Source organism: Lissotriton vulgaris, chromosome 8, assembly GCF_964263255.1.
Source record: "Lissotriton vulgaris chromosome 8, aLisVul1.2, whole genome shotgun sequence".
In the NCBI taxonomy this organism is placed as follows: Eukaryota; Metazoa; Chordata; class Amphibia; order Caudata; family Salamandridae; genus Lissotriton; species Lissotriton vulgaris.
Genome location: NC_141696.1, coordinates 983777436 through 983791988, shown reverse-complemented (window position 1 = coordinate 983791988; position 14553 = coordinate 983777436). Strand labels below are relative to the sequence as shown.

Below are 14553 nucleotides of genomic sequence, written 5' to 3'. Positions count from 1 at the left end.
GGGAGAGAGGGTCCACGGGTTGAGGCTGCAGGGACGGCAATGCCTCCCTGGAAGACGCCGGTGAAAAAGCAACGATGCGGCTCCCCGTCCCCGGAGAAGAAGAGACCAAGAGACGACAAACCTCCAGAGAGGATGGAACCTCCAGAGACGAGTTGAGGACCCGATGCCAGCACGGGCCGTGGAGTCCGCCACAGGCACCGGCTTGGCGTCATCCGGCGCCGGAGTAGACATTGACGGCGCTGAGTTGACCTCAACCACCACGTGTTCCTTGGGAGAATGGGGCGGGTTCGGAACTGGTTCGGCTAAGGAACGGTGCCAAAAATGCACCGGTTCGACCTCACACGAGGCAGCCGCCCGCCTAGAGGACCGAGAGGGACTCGGGAAAGCACCCCAGGCCCCGGCCTCCACCCGCGGCACCGCCAGGGCCGGGGAGGAAAGCCTTCGGCGCCGGAAAGGCACCGGCTCGGTCTCCGGCGAGGCAGCCGCCCGCACAGAGGACCGAGGGGGACTCTGGACAAGCCCTGAGTCCCAGCGATCTCCTGCGATGCCACAGGGAGCCCCGTAGGGCGAGGCAGGGATGCTGTGGGTCGAGGAGGGGAGCCCCGCAGGACTGCACCTCGACGACACCACCCTCCTACAACCTGAAGCCGAACCCATCTGCCTCAGAGTCGAAGCCGCCGGCGACTCCACAGAAGGTCCGCGCGAGAGACAAGGGATTCCCGGACGTCTCAGGAGGTGAAGGAGGCGCCAAAGAAGCCTGCAGAGCTGCAGCATAGGCTGTCATTTGGGCCTTAGTCGCCCCAACACCAGGAAATGGCAGGTAGGGTGGCGACAGGCGAGGGCGCACGTCCTGAGGGGAACCCGCGCCCTTCGCCGAACGAGGACAGCGCCTTGAAGACAAGCTGAAGGACCTACCAACCGGCGAGCTAGGCTCTTGGGCCCATGGCAAAGGGCGATGCCGCAGTCGGAATCGGCTGCCCCAGGCTTCCGAGGAAGGGGACAGATGCTGGGAAGACACCGACCTGGACAAGCGGGCCGACAGCAATTTCATCTGGCGCTCCCGCCAGGACTTCGGTTTGACAAGCTTTGCAGTTCGTCGAGTCATGGTGCTTGCCCAAACGTACGAGTTACTTACCTTCGGTAATGATGTACCTTCACGTAGAATTATCCCCATGCATGAGACTGGATCCGGAAACTTTTTGCCACAAGATCCCTGCGCGCCGGGGATGGGGCGACATCATGCGACTCCGCCCAGGCGTGGTCTGCGCACGTGACGTCAGCAAGGTCACATAATCCCCACCCCGGCACGCCCACGTCAGTTTTCTTCGGAGAAGTTTTCCGCACCACAACGCAGATCCACCAATAAAAAACTGTGGGAGCATGGAAAAAGTGATCGAAAGAGCATACAAAAAGAAAACTCTATACAAACAGTGCAACACCGCAGTGTCCAAGGGCAAAAAGAGAGGAAGAACAGAGCAGAGCACTGAGCAGCCACCCAACCAACACCTAGACAGCCACCTCCCACCTCTCCCCCGAGACCGGAAACCTGCATAAAAGTCATGTCACACCTAGCAGGCCTACAATCACCCCCTAAAAAAAGGAAGGGGAGACTGTCCCAACAGGCAGGAACGACCAAACTCCACCCACCCCAGCCTAGAGGGCATCCACCCCTCAAGAACAAGGGTAAGATGGGACCAGAGAGTCCCAACCCAGAGTGGGAAGAGGGGCCAGGCCCCTAACAGCAAGAGGAAGGGAGGAAGGAATGATAAAAGGAAACCTTCCCGACCTGGAGCAGGCATAGCAGCAGGGCATAGGAACACCAGAAGCCCCACCTTCCCAGAACGAAAGAGGAGGGAAGAGCAGCAACCAGACAGAGCCACCGTGAAGAAAAAAAGAAGGTACTCACAGAGGACACAGCCCAGCCCCCATGGGAGGCGAGTACCAAGAACCAGCCCAGGGGTCCTCGCAGAACGGAGAGGAAGGGTGGGCCGTGAAGAAATCTGGGGCTAGAATCGTCTCTACCAGATGCGTTGTTACCAAAGGTAAGTAACTCGTACATCTGATAGAGACTACTAGCCGCAGATTCCTTCACGTAGAATAGATACCCTAGCAATACCCACGGGGAAGGAGGGTCTGGGAAAGGACCCCACCAGTTTGGACAGGACAGAAGGCCCACAGGGGACCAGCCCCTTAGACCAGGGAGGCAACCTCGTCCCTAACAGGCAGAGGACGCCCACAAGTCAAATGCCAGCTACCCCAGAGGGATGTAGGAGGAAGAAGGAGAGTGGAGGTCCCTACACTCACACAGAGGAACCAAGGAAAAGGCCGGAGAGGCCGAAACACCCCACTCCAACCTCAGGGCAACCGAGCTTCCACCCAACGCCAGGACAGGCAGAGGAACAAGAAGAAGCCCTGAGGGCCCGAGGAAACCAAGGAAGAGGCGAGCCCACCCAGAGGGAAGGCAACAGGCCAGCCAGAACGGCAGCTATAACCATAAGCCACCAGAATCATGAAGGACACTGAAGCAGCCCAGCTCTCAGCACAAGAGCAGGAAGGAGAGGAAAGGCCGGACCTACCACTACAAGGGCTGTGCACACAACCTCAAGAAGCAATAGCAACATACAGAAACGCCATGAAGAACGGGCACCCGAAGGCAACCAGCACTCCCCAGCAGAGCTTCGCTATAAAACAGCTACCACTACCCCACATAGGGTACGGTACATCCCCAAACCCGAGGAATCCTCTTTGGAAGAACCTCCGCAACAGAGGAGAAAGCAAAAGCAAAGCACCATGGGAAAAAACAGCACCGCTGAAGGCTTGACATCAGCCCAAGAAAAACAGAAGGCCTAATCTCAGGGCCAAGTCTGTGCAACAAGTCCAGCAAAAACACATACACACAGGCAACAAGGGCCATCCAGCAGGCAACAATGCCAAAGTCCCATCAAGGAGGACCCAATGGCCAGCAAATACCGCTTACAGCAAAGTCACCTAAAGGGCCCAAACACAGCTCAGTTCAGCAGTCACTGAGGAGGAGGAGACTAAGGAGGAGGAGGAGGAGGAGGAGAAGGAGGACGGAGCCCCGCCAGGAACCTCTGGATGGCAGAGTCAGCTGGAGCATAGAACAACAGGCTGCCATCAAACGAAAGGTCAATGAGCCGTTCCCGGATATTCTCAGGGAACACGCCATCCTGAAGCCAAGCATGGCGACGAAGGGTGACTGAAGAAGCCATAGCCCGGCCCAACACCTCCGAGATGTCCAGAGCGGAGTGGAGAATAAACGTCGCTAGCTCTCTGCCATCCAAACCATGATGCTGTAAGTCCACCTGAACAGTCTCCTGGGAAGTCGCGAGACCCAGTCGAGTCCCATAGACAAGAGGAGGCCCTCGCCAGAACACACAAGGTGTTAAGGACCCGCAGGGCCGCGCTTGTCGAGGTGAACATGTTGCGCCCCCAAGAGTCCAGCCAGTGGGCCTCCCGGGACGGCGGAGTCAACAGTGGCGGCAGGGAGGGAAAAGCAGTCCTCAAGAGCGGACTGGCAGCAGAGGGATGGAGGGAGAGGCACGCCGGGTCACGTGGCGCCGGAAGGTGACGGTACAGAAGGTGTTGAGGCACCGGATGTCCTGAGGCAGGACGCCTCCAAGCTCCCTCCAAAGAAGAAAGGAGCGAGCCCTCAAAGGGGAGTAAGATCTCCCTCCCACCAGAGCCCTGGTGGAGAACCTCCAATGGATGGTCTGCCGGAAAATGAGCAATCGGGTCATCCATGGGCAGAATGCCCACAGCTGTGGACACCGCTTGCACGAAGGCCGCACCCGGCTCTGTAGGTCCCTGCGGAGAAGAAATCAGCTCCTCCGTGGGTGATGGCTGTAGACTAAGACGGCTGTCCCCGAAGCCAAGCGGGACGGGCAAGGGCCAGACCTGAAAGCCAGAAGGCATCGAAGAATGGGATACCTGCCGTTCCTCCGAGGAGCACCTCTGCCTCAGAAAGGGCTGGAGCCACCCTTCGACGCCGGGGAAAAAGACACAACGAGGCGGCCAATCTCCGGCAAATAGGACACCAAAATGCAGCCAGCCTCCGGAGAAGACGGAGCGTCCGAAGACGAATCCGCTGCATGACCTCTGCGTGGAGTCCGCACCCTGAGGTAGGACTTCCGCACCGTCCGGCGCAAAAGGAGAGCCCGGATAGGGCTCCTCCAAGTCACACCGCACCGGGGGACCGGAGTGGGGCTGGAGCCGAAGAGGCCAAAGGGCGGCGCCGGCTCGACCTCCGACGAGGCAGCCGCCTGCGTGGAGGGACGAGAGGGATCGGGGGAGCGACCCACCGTGGCCCATAGCGGGACGAGGAGAGGTCACCGACCCTTGTGGCGCTGCCCGAAGCAGACACCGGCACTTGGACGGTGTTGGCTCAGCCTTGGATGAGGCCTTCGCCTGCCCAGAGGGCCGAGCGGGACTCGGGGATGCAACCCGAGCCCCCGTGACCTCCCGCGACACAACAGGGACTCCCGCAGGAGTTTGCGGCAAGGCAGAGGTTCCGTGGCGTGAAGGAGGGACCCCAGAGGCGCCGCACCCCAACAGCACCACATCCTCCAAGCCTGGATCCGGACCAGTCGGCGCCGAAGCTGCTGCCGGCGGCGCCGCGGAGGGCCCCACGCGAAGCGAGGGAACCGTCGGCGCCCCAGGAGAGGAAGGAGGAGGAGATGCCAGCGAGGCCCACAAAGCTGCCGCGTATGTCTCCATCTGGACTCTCGACATATCCTCACAGGCAATGGTGGATAGGACGACACGCGGGGCGGCATCACGCGCGGAGAGACCACGCCCCCGGAAGGCCGAAGACCAGCCCCCGGGGACAAACTGTGACATTTACCCACCGGGGAGCGATTCTCTTGCGACATCGGAAAAGGACGAACACGACGATTACGGCCGTATCTGAAGCCGTCTGCCGAAGCTGATTGAGGGCGGAGGTCGACCTGGAGAGACGGGCCGAAATAAGTTTCATGCGCTGCTCCCACCACGACTTCGGCTTCAACTGCTGACACGCCGCACAATCAGTGGTGATGTGATCCTCCCCCAAACACCACATACAAATGAGATGAGGGGCTGTCGCCGACATAAGACGCCCACACGACGTGCAAGTTTTGAAGCCCGAAGGCATTCGCACATTGTTCCGCCAGATAAAAAAGACAATTGGTGAAGAAAAAAGGGCCCCAAACAGGCCCGCAGCAAGACCGGATCCAAAAGGAAAAAACTGACGTAGGTGCGCCGGGCGGGGGGCGGCGGGGGGGGGGTCAGGGGCTTATGTGACCTCGCTGACGTCACGTGCGCAGACGACGCCAGGGCGGCATCGCGTGATGTTGCCCCAACCCCGGAGCGCAGGGATGCTGTGGCAAAAAGTTTCCGGATCCAGTCTCACACCTGGGGAGAATTCTACATGAAGGAATCTGCAGCTAGTAGTCTCTATAAGGTACCACAAACAGATAGGGTGAGGGTACGTCATTGACATCTGGCGTGCACTGGAGGTACACGTCTTGACGCCAGAAGGCATTTGCACACTGTTCTTTAACGCAAAGCGTGAATAGAAGGCCTGAAAACAGGCTAGGCCAAGATCCGGATCCGAGTTGCACGCAGAAAAGAGAAAAAACGGACTTCAGCGTGCAGGGGTGGGGCTTAAGCGACCTCGCTGATGTCACGCCCACGGATGACGGCAGGGCGGACTCACATGGTGCAGCCCCTGGCGCGCAGAGATGCTGTGGCAAAGAACATTTTCCAGATCCAGTCTCACACCTGGGGATAATTCTACATTAAGGAATCTGCGGCTAGTAGTCTCTATCAGATGAACAAGTTACTTACCTTCGGTAACGATATATCTGTAAGAAACATTAGTTAGTGTTAGATTCCTTACCTTAGAATATCCCCAGGCGTCAGTCTGGATCCGGAAACTTTTGCGTAGCAGTACCCCTGCGCGTCGGTAGGCGTCGTCTGCAGGCGTCCCCTGCGGCTCCGCGTCCGTCGTCGGCGTCGTGCGCCGTGATGACGTCGCTGGAGTGAAAATCCTGGAGAACAGACTGGCCAAAGAAGCAATCTCTCCAGACTTGGCTGTCCAGCCAGTATTGTTTTGTGAATGTGTGCAGAGAGCCCACGTAGCTGCCTGACAGATGTAGCTTCCGTGGCCCTGGTGGAATGGGTGGGCATTCCCACTGGAGGCTCCTTCTTTGCTAAAGAGCAGCAAGCTTTAATGCACAATAAGACCCACCTGGAGATGGTCCGTTTTTGCACGGCCCAACCTTTTTTGGCACCCACGTAGCCAACAAAGAGCTGGTCATCAACCCGGAATTGCCTATTGCAATCCAAATAAAAAGAAAGCACACTTTTGGATCCAGGCGGTGGAGCCTCTCTTCCTCCTTGGAAGGATGCCGAATAAAGGTGGGCAAAGTGATGGTGTGAGCAATGTGGAAAGTAGTAACTACTTTGGGGAGAAAAGAGGGTCGAGTACGAAGCACAGTGTTGTCCGGATTAAATGCCAGAAAAGGAGGTTTTGAAAAAAAAAATCCTGGAGCTCACTCACCCTGCAAGCAGAGGTGAAGGCTGTCTTTAAAGTGAGAAGTCTGAGAGGAAAGTTATGTAGCGGCTCAAAGGGAGTGCCCATAAGATAAGTAAGGACCAAGTTCAAGTCTCACTGAGGCATTACGAATGGGAACAGGAGGAAGAAGATGAGTAATGCCGTTAAGAAAGCAATTTACAACAGGGCACTTGAAAAGAGAAGGCTTATGAGGAAGTCTTGAAGGCTGAAATGGCTGAGAGATAGCCCTTAAGAGTGCCCAGAGCAGAGCCCTGCTGGGTCAAAGAAAGGAGGAACAAAGGAACCTCAGAAAGGGGATCGACAGCCTTTGCTGTGCACCATGCCACAAATTTGTTCCATCTGCAGGCATATACCACCTTAGTGGAGGGACGCCTGGCAGGCCAAGATAACTCAACAGACTTCAGGAGGAAGCTCGAATGCTACTGTCGACGCTCAATCTCCACACAAGGAGGTGGAGGGTGGACAGGTTCGGGTGGAGGACCGTCCCCTGCTGCTGCGACATAAGATCTTCCTGAAGAGGCAGTCTGATTGGAGGATCGAAGGCCATGTGTAAAAGCTCTTCGTGCCCAATCCGAAGCCACAACAAAGACTTGAGCCCGGTCGCGCTTGATTTTCTTCAGCACTCTGGGCAGAAGTGGTATAGGCAGAAAGGCGTATAGAAGACCGCAACTCCACTTGTGACGGAAAGTGAGTGAAGCCTTGGAAATTCCAACACGCAGAATCGCTGACATTATGCATTTTCTTCGGTGGCGAATAGATCTAACCAAGGTTCCCCCCACTGCAGAAAGAGACCTTGCACCACCTCTGAATGAAGACGCCATTCGTGATCCATCATGCACCTGTGGCTGAGTTCGTCCACCCTGGCATTCAGTGAACCTGCCATGTGTTGAACCACCAGGGATATGTCCTGATGTTCCAGCCATGTCCAGAGATGAGGAGCCTCTTGACATAGTGTCCACGATCCTACCCCGCCCTGTTTGAGCAGTATCACGTGGCGATGGTGTTGTCTGGGAACACCTGCACTACTCGTCCCTGGACAGAGGGAAGGAATGCTTTTAGTGCAAGACGAACGCCCAAAGCTCCAGAAGGTTGATATGGAGTCCGGACTCCGCCGGAGACCAGAGGCCTCTGATCTCCGTCTCTCCCATGTGGCGACCCAACCCCAGCAGTGATGCATCCGTCACCACCGTGAACTCTGGCTGGGGAAGGGAGAGGGATCTGCTGTTGACCCGGTTCGTTAGCCACCACTGCAATTGTTGTCCGGTGCCCTCCGAAATTTGAACGCAATCAGACAGATTCCCCTGAGGTTGTGCCCACTGGAACTTCAGGTCCCACTGCAGAGATCGAATATGCCACCTGGCATGATCTACTAGCAGGATGAAGGAGGCCATGAGGCCCAGCAGCCTCAGTGTCATTCTGACAGAAACCCGGGACAGAGGCTAAAAGATCGGAATCATAGCCCGAATATCCCGGACTCCCTGCTCGGGAGGATAAGCCCGAAACTGCGTCGTGTCCAGAACTGCTCCGATGAAAAGGAGCTTCTGAGAGGGAGTCAGGTGTGACTTTGCCATGTTGATAGTGAACCCCAGCGAATGCAGGAGGTACGCCGTAGTCTGGAAGTGGGAGAGGACTGCCTGGAGCAAGCCCGCCTTCAACAGCCAGTCATCGAGATAGGGGAGGTCCGGAACCCCTGATCTGCGCAGATGAGCTGTGACCACCGCCTTCACTTTCGTGAACACCCGAGGGGGATTGGTAAGGCCAAAGGGGAGCATTGTAAACTGGAAGTGCTTGTGCCTACCGTGAACAGCAGGTAACGCCGGTGGGCCGGCAGGACGGGGATGTGAAAATAAGTGTGCTGCAAGTCCAATGCTCCCATCCAGTCTCCAGGGTCGAAGGCAGACAGGACCCGAGCTAGCGTCAACATTTTGAACTTTTCCTTCCAGGGAAGGCAGTTGACGTTCTTAAGATCCAAGATAGGATGCAGGCTGTTGTCCTTCTTGTGCACCAGAAAGTAGTGGGAATAGCAACCACGATCTACTTCTGGGCAGGAACTCGCTTGATGACTCCCTTGGCCAAGAGAGCCGTAACTTTCTGTTGGAGAAGGGCCAGATGATCCTTCGACATGCAATGGTACTGAGGTGGGATGGTTGGGGGCTAGTCTCGAAGGGGAGGGAGCACCCCCTGCGGACTATCTGCAAAACCCACCTGTCTGACGTGATGGTGCGCCAGTGGGGGAGGTGATGGCGAATCCTGCCGCCCACTGGCGATTGGTGGCCCTGATAGGGCGGACTAGGAGGGTTTGGAGGCTGCTGCAGAAGGGGCACTGGTGGACTAGCCCGCTCACTGGTCCCCAGACCCACAATGGACGGTAGTTTCCTTTTCTTTCCTTTAATGTTTTTAGGCTCTCCGATATCCACTGGAGATGAAATCAATCTATTAATTTCTTTGTTTTAAGTTGTGCAGTTGAAAGAATGTTAGACTAGTTATCCTTTTCATGCACCACAGGGAAGGCTGAATGCTCATCTTGTGTGAAATGGCTATGATCCCAGGTGTTTTACTAGCCACGCTTTCCGTTTTTGGTGGGAGACTACCTAGTTTTAAACATGTTGTTTTCAAATTGTTCTTATGTATTTAAACCTGAATAAAATGCTATTCTATCAACCCTTTCATAGCCAATATCCATTTTTTCCCCACATTTATTTGCCTGACACTTTTTCCATAGTTTGTATTGACATCCAAACACATCTGGCACACTTCTCCTGACATATGTGGCACATGGTATGAAGTACACATTCAGGTGGACGTAATAGAGCATCCTTTTATGATGAACACGTTATCAGGATGCCAGCATATCTTAAGGGCAAAATACAATCTCTAGCCTATATTCCCTTCAAATGTTCCTCACCGGAATAAGTAAAAGATTGCAAAAATGAAGGCAGTGTGCTTAAGCTCCACATCGCTGAAGATCGGGGTTTAGGGAGTTGGATAGTTGATCCATATAGAAGCCAGTTAATAGTGCTGAGCTTCCCCATCTCAGCCTAGCTAGAATCAACTGCAGTATCCCTCAAAGGTCATCTCAAGAGAGACACAAACATTAAACAGAGAGTAAATATTGCTAATTGCAAGAATTGGTCCTACAACACAGCCAAACCTAACATGCAAGAGCCAAATGGCTGTTAAGTTTAAGTTAGGAAATGTATTCAAATTGAAAAAAGCTGCCACCCACAGATGAAATAGAACGTATTTCAAGTTTGTTATAAAAACCATGCTTGTGAGAATCCTACCTGCGGGACAACGTGGAAGCTCCTCCTTGGTGATGCTGGTCATTCTTTGAAAGTCATCGTGGCAGGCATTACAAAAATGCGTTGTTCCAAAGCAGAAGAACACAGCTACCGAGCAGCAATAGCGGCATTTGTACTCTAAAAAATCTGTACCGTGTTTGGGACACATCTGTTTAGAAATAAACATGAAATCCTTTAAGAGAAAATACTGTCTTTACAATTACTTTTATGATTTCAGCTGTGAACAATAATTTTTTCTAACATACTATAAGAGTCATGTATATTTTATTTAAATCCCAAGAGGTTCTATACGGTGAATGCTGTAATTCAATTAGAAAAATAAGCTGATTTGCAGTGTTGGCCAAATCTCCAACAGCTGGCTTACATATGAGTACACTACGTTCCAAATAATTTTCATAGATTTTCATGCATTGAAAGCACTTATGCCTGCTCATCAGTTTATATTAAAATATCCCTCTTCCCAACCAATGTTCCCTGTATCTTTTTTTTCTCTATGTGTGGCAACGACTTGTGTGCACAACTTTCTCAGTGGTGAAAGCAAACGTTTAGGGCTACTGGAACCCTTCTCATTCACATTTTAAAATTGGTTAAATGATAAAAAGAACAGTTTAAAAAATATCTAAAAATACATCGTTTTAAAAGCAGTTCTGAAAGAGTTTTTTAAATAATATTCCAATGCTTAAAGAACTGCCAGAGTGCTTAATAGCATTACTGGTTTGTGGAGGCAAACACATTTATGTTCCTGTTGCATGCAATATTTTATTTAGTTGTACTGCTCTATATACTATTTATCTACACAGTAGAACGTCTAAAAGACCAATTTTTGAAAATGTATTTCACAGCACAAATATCGACCATTAAAATACATGCATTCCACGGTGGCCGTCACCGATAGGAGGTAGGCGGTCGGGGGTGGGGAGAGGGGGATTGGCAGGGAGAAGCGGGGAAACATTTTTCTAATAAAAACTTACCTTCTCACTGCTTCCTCGCCTCCATAGTCCTCTCTCGCTCGGCCTTACCAAGCACACCCAGGTGACCAGTCGGCCAATCACAATGCTGCCTTAGCAGGGCTTCATTGGTCGGAGCGCCGTGTTTCGGCACTCAGGCGCTGACTGGGGGTCTGGGCATGTTCTCCATGTGGGCTGTAATGCAGCCTGCGTGAAGAACATGTGAAGTGCGCAAGACTGTTTTGGGCAGCCTGAGAGGTCCAGCCAAGCAGTCACTGTGCACTTTAGGAGGGTGCTACCCCTCCTCCCCTGCATCCGCCCCCTTAAGCAAAGCGGGAGGAAGTAGGGGAAAATAAAAGGATAATAACGCAAGTTATTATTATTTTATTTTCCCTTTGGGTCACTGCAAAAAAGCAGTGGGGCGACGCTCCTCCACCTTGGTGAAAGGAGCAGCCACTGCATGTATAGAAGAAATATATATCATACACCCTGTCACGCAAAGTATATGTATATATATATATATATATATATATATATATATATATATATATATATATATATATGCACAAGTTACTTACCTTTGGTAACGATATATCTGTAAGAAACAGTAGTTCGTATTTGATTCCTTACCTTATAATATCCCCAGGCGTCAGACTGGATCAGGCAAATTTTGCGTAGCAGTACCCATGCGCGTCGGTAGGCGTCGTCTGCGGCACCGCATCCGTCGTCGGCGTCGGGATGACGGAGTACTTAGACGCCGCCCTCCCGCGCTGACGTCAGTTCTTATACATAGCTTTTCCGCACCAGAAACGCAGAGCCATGATAAAAACCAACACTGGTGCCATGAAACTAGTGCCCTGAAAGGGGATGACTTTAACCCTAGATATCGGTTCGCAGAACGGGGAGGATGGGTGGGGCGGTAAGGAATCTAATACTAACTACTGTTTCTTACAGGTATATCGCTACCGAAGGTAACAAACTTGTGCATCTGAAAGAACCAGGTTAGCATTAGATTCCTTACCTTAGAATAGATACCCCAGCAATACCAACCCCGGTGGTGGGTCTGCGAACCAATGTTCACACCAGAAAGTCCTGGAGAACGGAACGGCCGAAAAAGCCATCTCTCCGGACTTGGCTGTCCAGGCAGTAGTATCTAGCAAACGTGTGCAGCGAGGCCCACGTAGCTGCCTGACAGATGTCCTGCAAAGGGGACTCCCGACCCAAGGCAGTAGTAGCCGCCGTGGCCCGAGTGGAATGGGCCCTCAGCCCAACAGGAGGCTACTTTTTTAGCCAAGGAGTAGCATACCTTGATGCACAACACGACCCACCGAGAGATGGTCCGCTGTGCACCGCTCGACCTTTCTTAGCGCCCACGTAACCAACAAAGAGTTGGTCATCCACCCGGAACTGGCGTGTGCGATCCATATAGAATGAGAGCGCACGTTTTGGGTCCAGACGGTGGAGCCTCTCTTCCTCTTTCGAGGGATGCGGAGGCGGAAAGAAGGTGGGCAAGGTGATGTACTGCCCGATGTGGAAGGCTGTGACTACCTTGGGCAGGAAAGAGGGTCCCGTTCGGAACACAACTTTGTCCGGATGGACAGAAAGGAAAGGAGGTTTAGAGGAAAGAGCCTGGAGCTCACTCACCCTCCTGGCAGAGGTGATGGCAACCAGGAATGCAGTCTTGAGAGTAAGGAGACGAAGAGGACAGTTATGAAGTGGCTCGAAAGGAGCGCACATCAGGTAAGTCAGAACAAGGTTCAAGTCCCACTGAGGCATCACGAAAGGAACAGGAGGAAACATATGAGTGATGCCCTTCAAAAACCTATTTACAACTGGGGACTTGAACAAAGAGGGCTGATCAGGGAGCTTTAAGAAGGCGGAAATGGCAGAGAGGTAGCCCTTGATAGTGCCCAGAGCAGAGCCCTGCTGGGCAAGAGAAAGAAGGACCTCTGAAAGAGGGGCAGAAAGGGGATCTACAGCCTTTGCTGTGCACCATGCCATAAATTTGTTCCACCTGCAGGCGTATACCGATTTTGTGGAGGGACGCCTGGCTGCCAGAATCACATTACAGACTTCAGGAGGCAAGTCAAATGGCCTCAACTGCCGCCGCTCAATCTCCACGCATGTAAGTGGAGACTGGACAGGTTCGGGTGGAGGACCGTCCCCTGCTGCTGCGACTGAAGGGCCTCCTGAAGAGGCAGACGAATCGGGGGATCGACAGACATGCTGAGTAGCTCGGGATACCAGTATCTTCGTGCCCAGTCCGGAGCCACAAGGATAGCTTGGGCCCGGTCGCGTCTGATCTTCTTCAGCACTCTGGGCAGAAGTGGTATAGGTGGAAAGGCGTACAACAGACCGCAGCTCCACTCGCGACAAAAAGAGTCCCAGAGCGAGTGCCGCCTTGGAAATTCCAACGCGCAGAACTGATGACATTGCGCGTTCTCTTCTGTGGCGAATAGATCTAACCAAGGCTCTCCCCACTGCTGAAAGAGGCCTTGCGCCACGTCCGAGTTCAGAAGCCATTCGTGATCCATCATGCACAGACGGCTGAGTTCGTCCGCCCTGGCCTTCAGGGAACCTGCAGGTGTTGAACAAACAGGGTCACGCCCTGATGTTCCAGCCACTGTCAGAGGCGCAGAGCCTCCTGGCATAAGGTCCACGACCCCACCCCACCCCGTTTGTTGCAGTACCACATGGCGGTGGTGTTGTCTGTACACCTGCACTACACTCCCCCGGACAGAGGGGAGGAATGCCTTCAGTGCAAGCCGGATCGCCCGCAGCTCCAGAAGGTTGATGTGGAGCCGGGACTCCGCCGGAGACCAGAGACCTCTGATCTCCGTCTCTCTCATGTGCCCCCCACCCCCCAGCCCTTGAGGGATGCGTCAGTCACAACTACGTGCTCCGGTTGGGGTAGGGAGAGGGATCTGCCGCTGACCCAATCGCGGTCCATGAGCCACCACTGCAACTGTCTTGCAGTGCCCTCCGAGATCAAGACATGGTCGGACAATTTGCCCTGATGCTGGGCCCACTGAAACTTCAGGTCCCACTGCAGAGCCCGCATCCGCCACCTGGCGTGATGCACCAGAAGGATGCAGGAGGCCATCAGCCCCAGGAGCAGCAGCGTCAACCTGACCGAGACAACGGCTGAAAGATCGGAATCAGAGCCTGAATATCCCGAACCCACTGTTCGGGAGGATAGACCCGAAACTGCACTGAGTCCAGAACCGCTCCGATGAAGAGGAGCTTCTGAGAGGGACACAGGTGTGACTTCGGCACATTGATGGAGAACCCCAGCAGGTGCAGGAGGTCGGCCGTAGTCTGGAGGTGGCTGATGACTGTCTGGGGCGAGCCCGCCTTCAACAACCAGTCGTCGAGGTAGGGGAAGACTGAAACCAGATGAGCTGCGACCACCGCCATCACTTTCGTGAACACCCGTGGGGCGCTGGTAAGGCCGAAGGGGAGCACAGTAAATTTAAAGTGCTTGTGGCCTACCGTGAACCGCAGGTAACGCCGGTGGGCTGGCAGGACAGGGATGTGAAAATAAGCATCCAGCAAGTCCAACGCTACCATCCAGTCTCCCAGGTCCAGGGCAGCTAAGATCTGAGCCAAAGTCAGCATCTTGAGCTTCTCCTTCCGGAAAAAGCCGTTGACGTACCGCAGGTCCAAGATAGGCCGTAGGCTCCCTTTGCCCTTCTTGGGAACCAGAAAGTAGTGGGAGTAACAACCGCAC

At 53.9% G+C, this 14553-nt stretch overlaps 1 protein-coding gene across 12 annotated transcripts in view; it reads right to left on the bottom strand.

Moving 5' to 3' along the window:
- Positions 1 to 14553, bottom strand: part of MYCBP2 (MYC binding protein 2) — a 2065574-nt gene that overhangs the window by 7007 nt on the left and 2044014 nt on the right. For all 12 annotated transcript variants that reach the window (XM_086934832.1, XM_086934837.1, XM_086934835.1 and 9 more), the window contains one exon: positions 9859 to 10024. In XM_086934832.1, coding sequence (XP_086790958.1) covers positions 9859 to 10024 — 166 coding nt within the window. The remainder of the gene's footprint in view (positions 1 to 9858; positions 10025 to 14553) is intronic.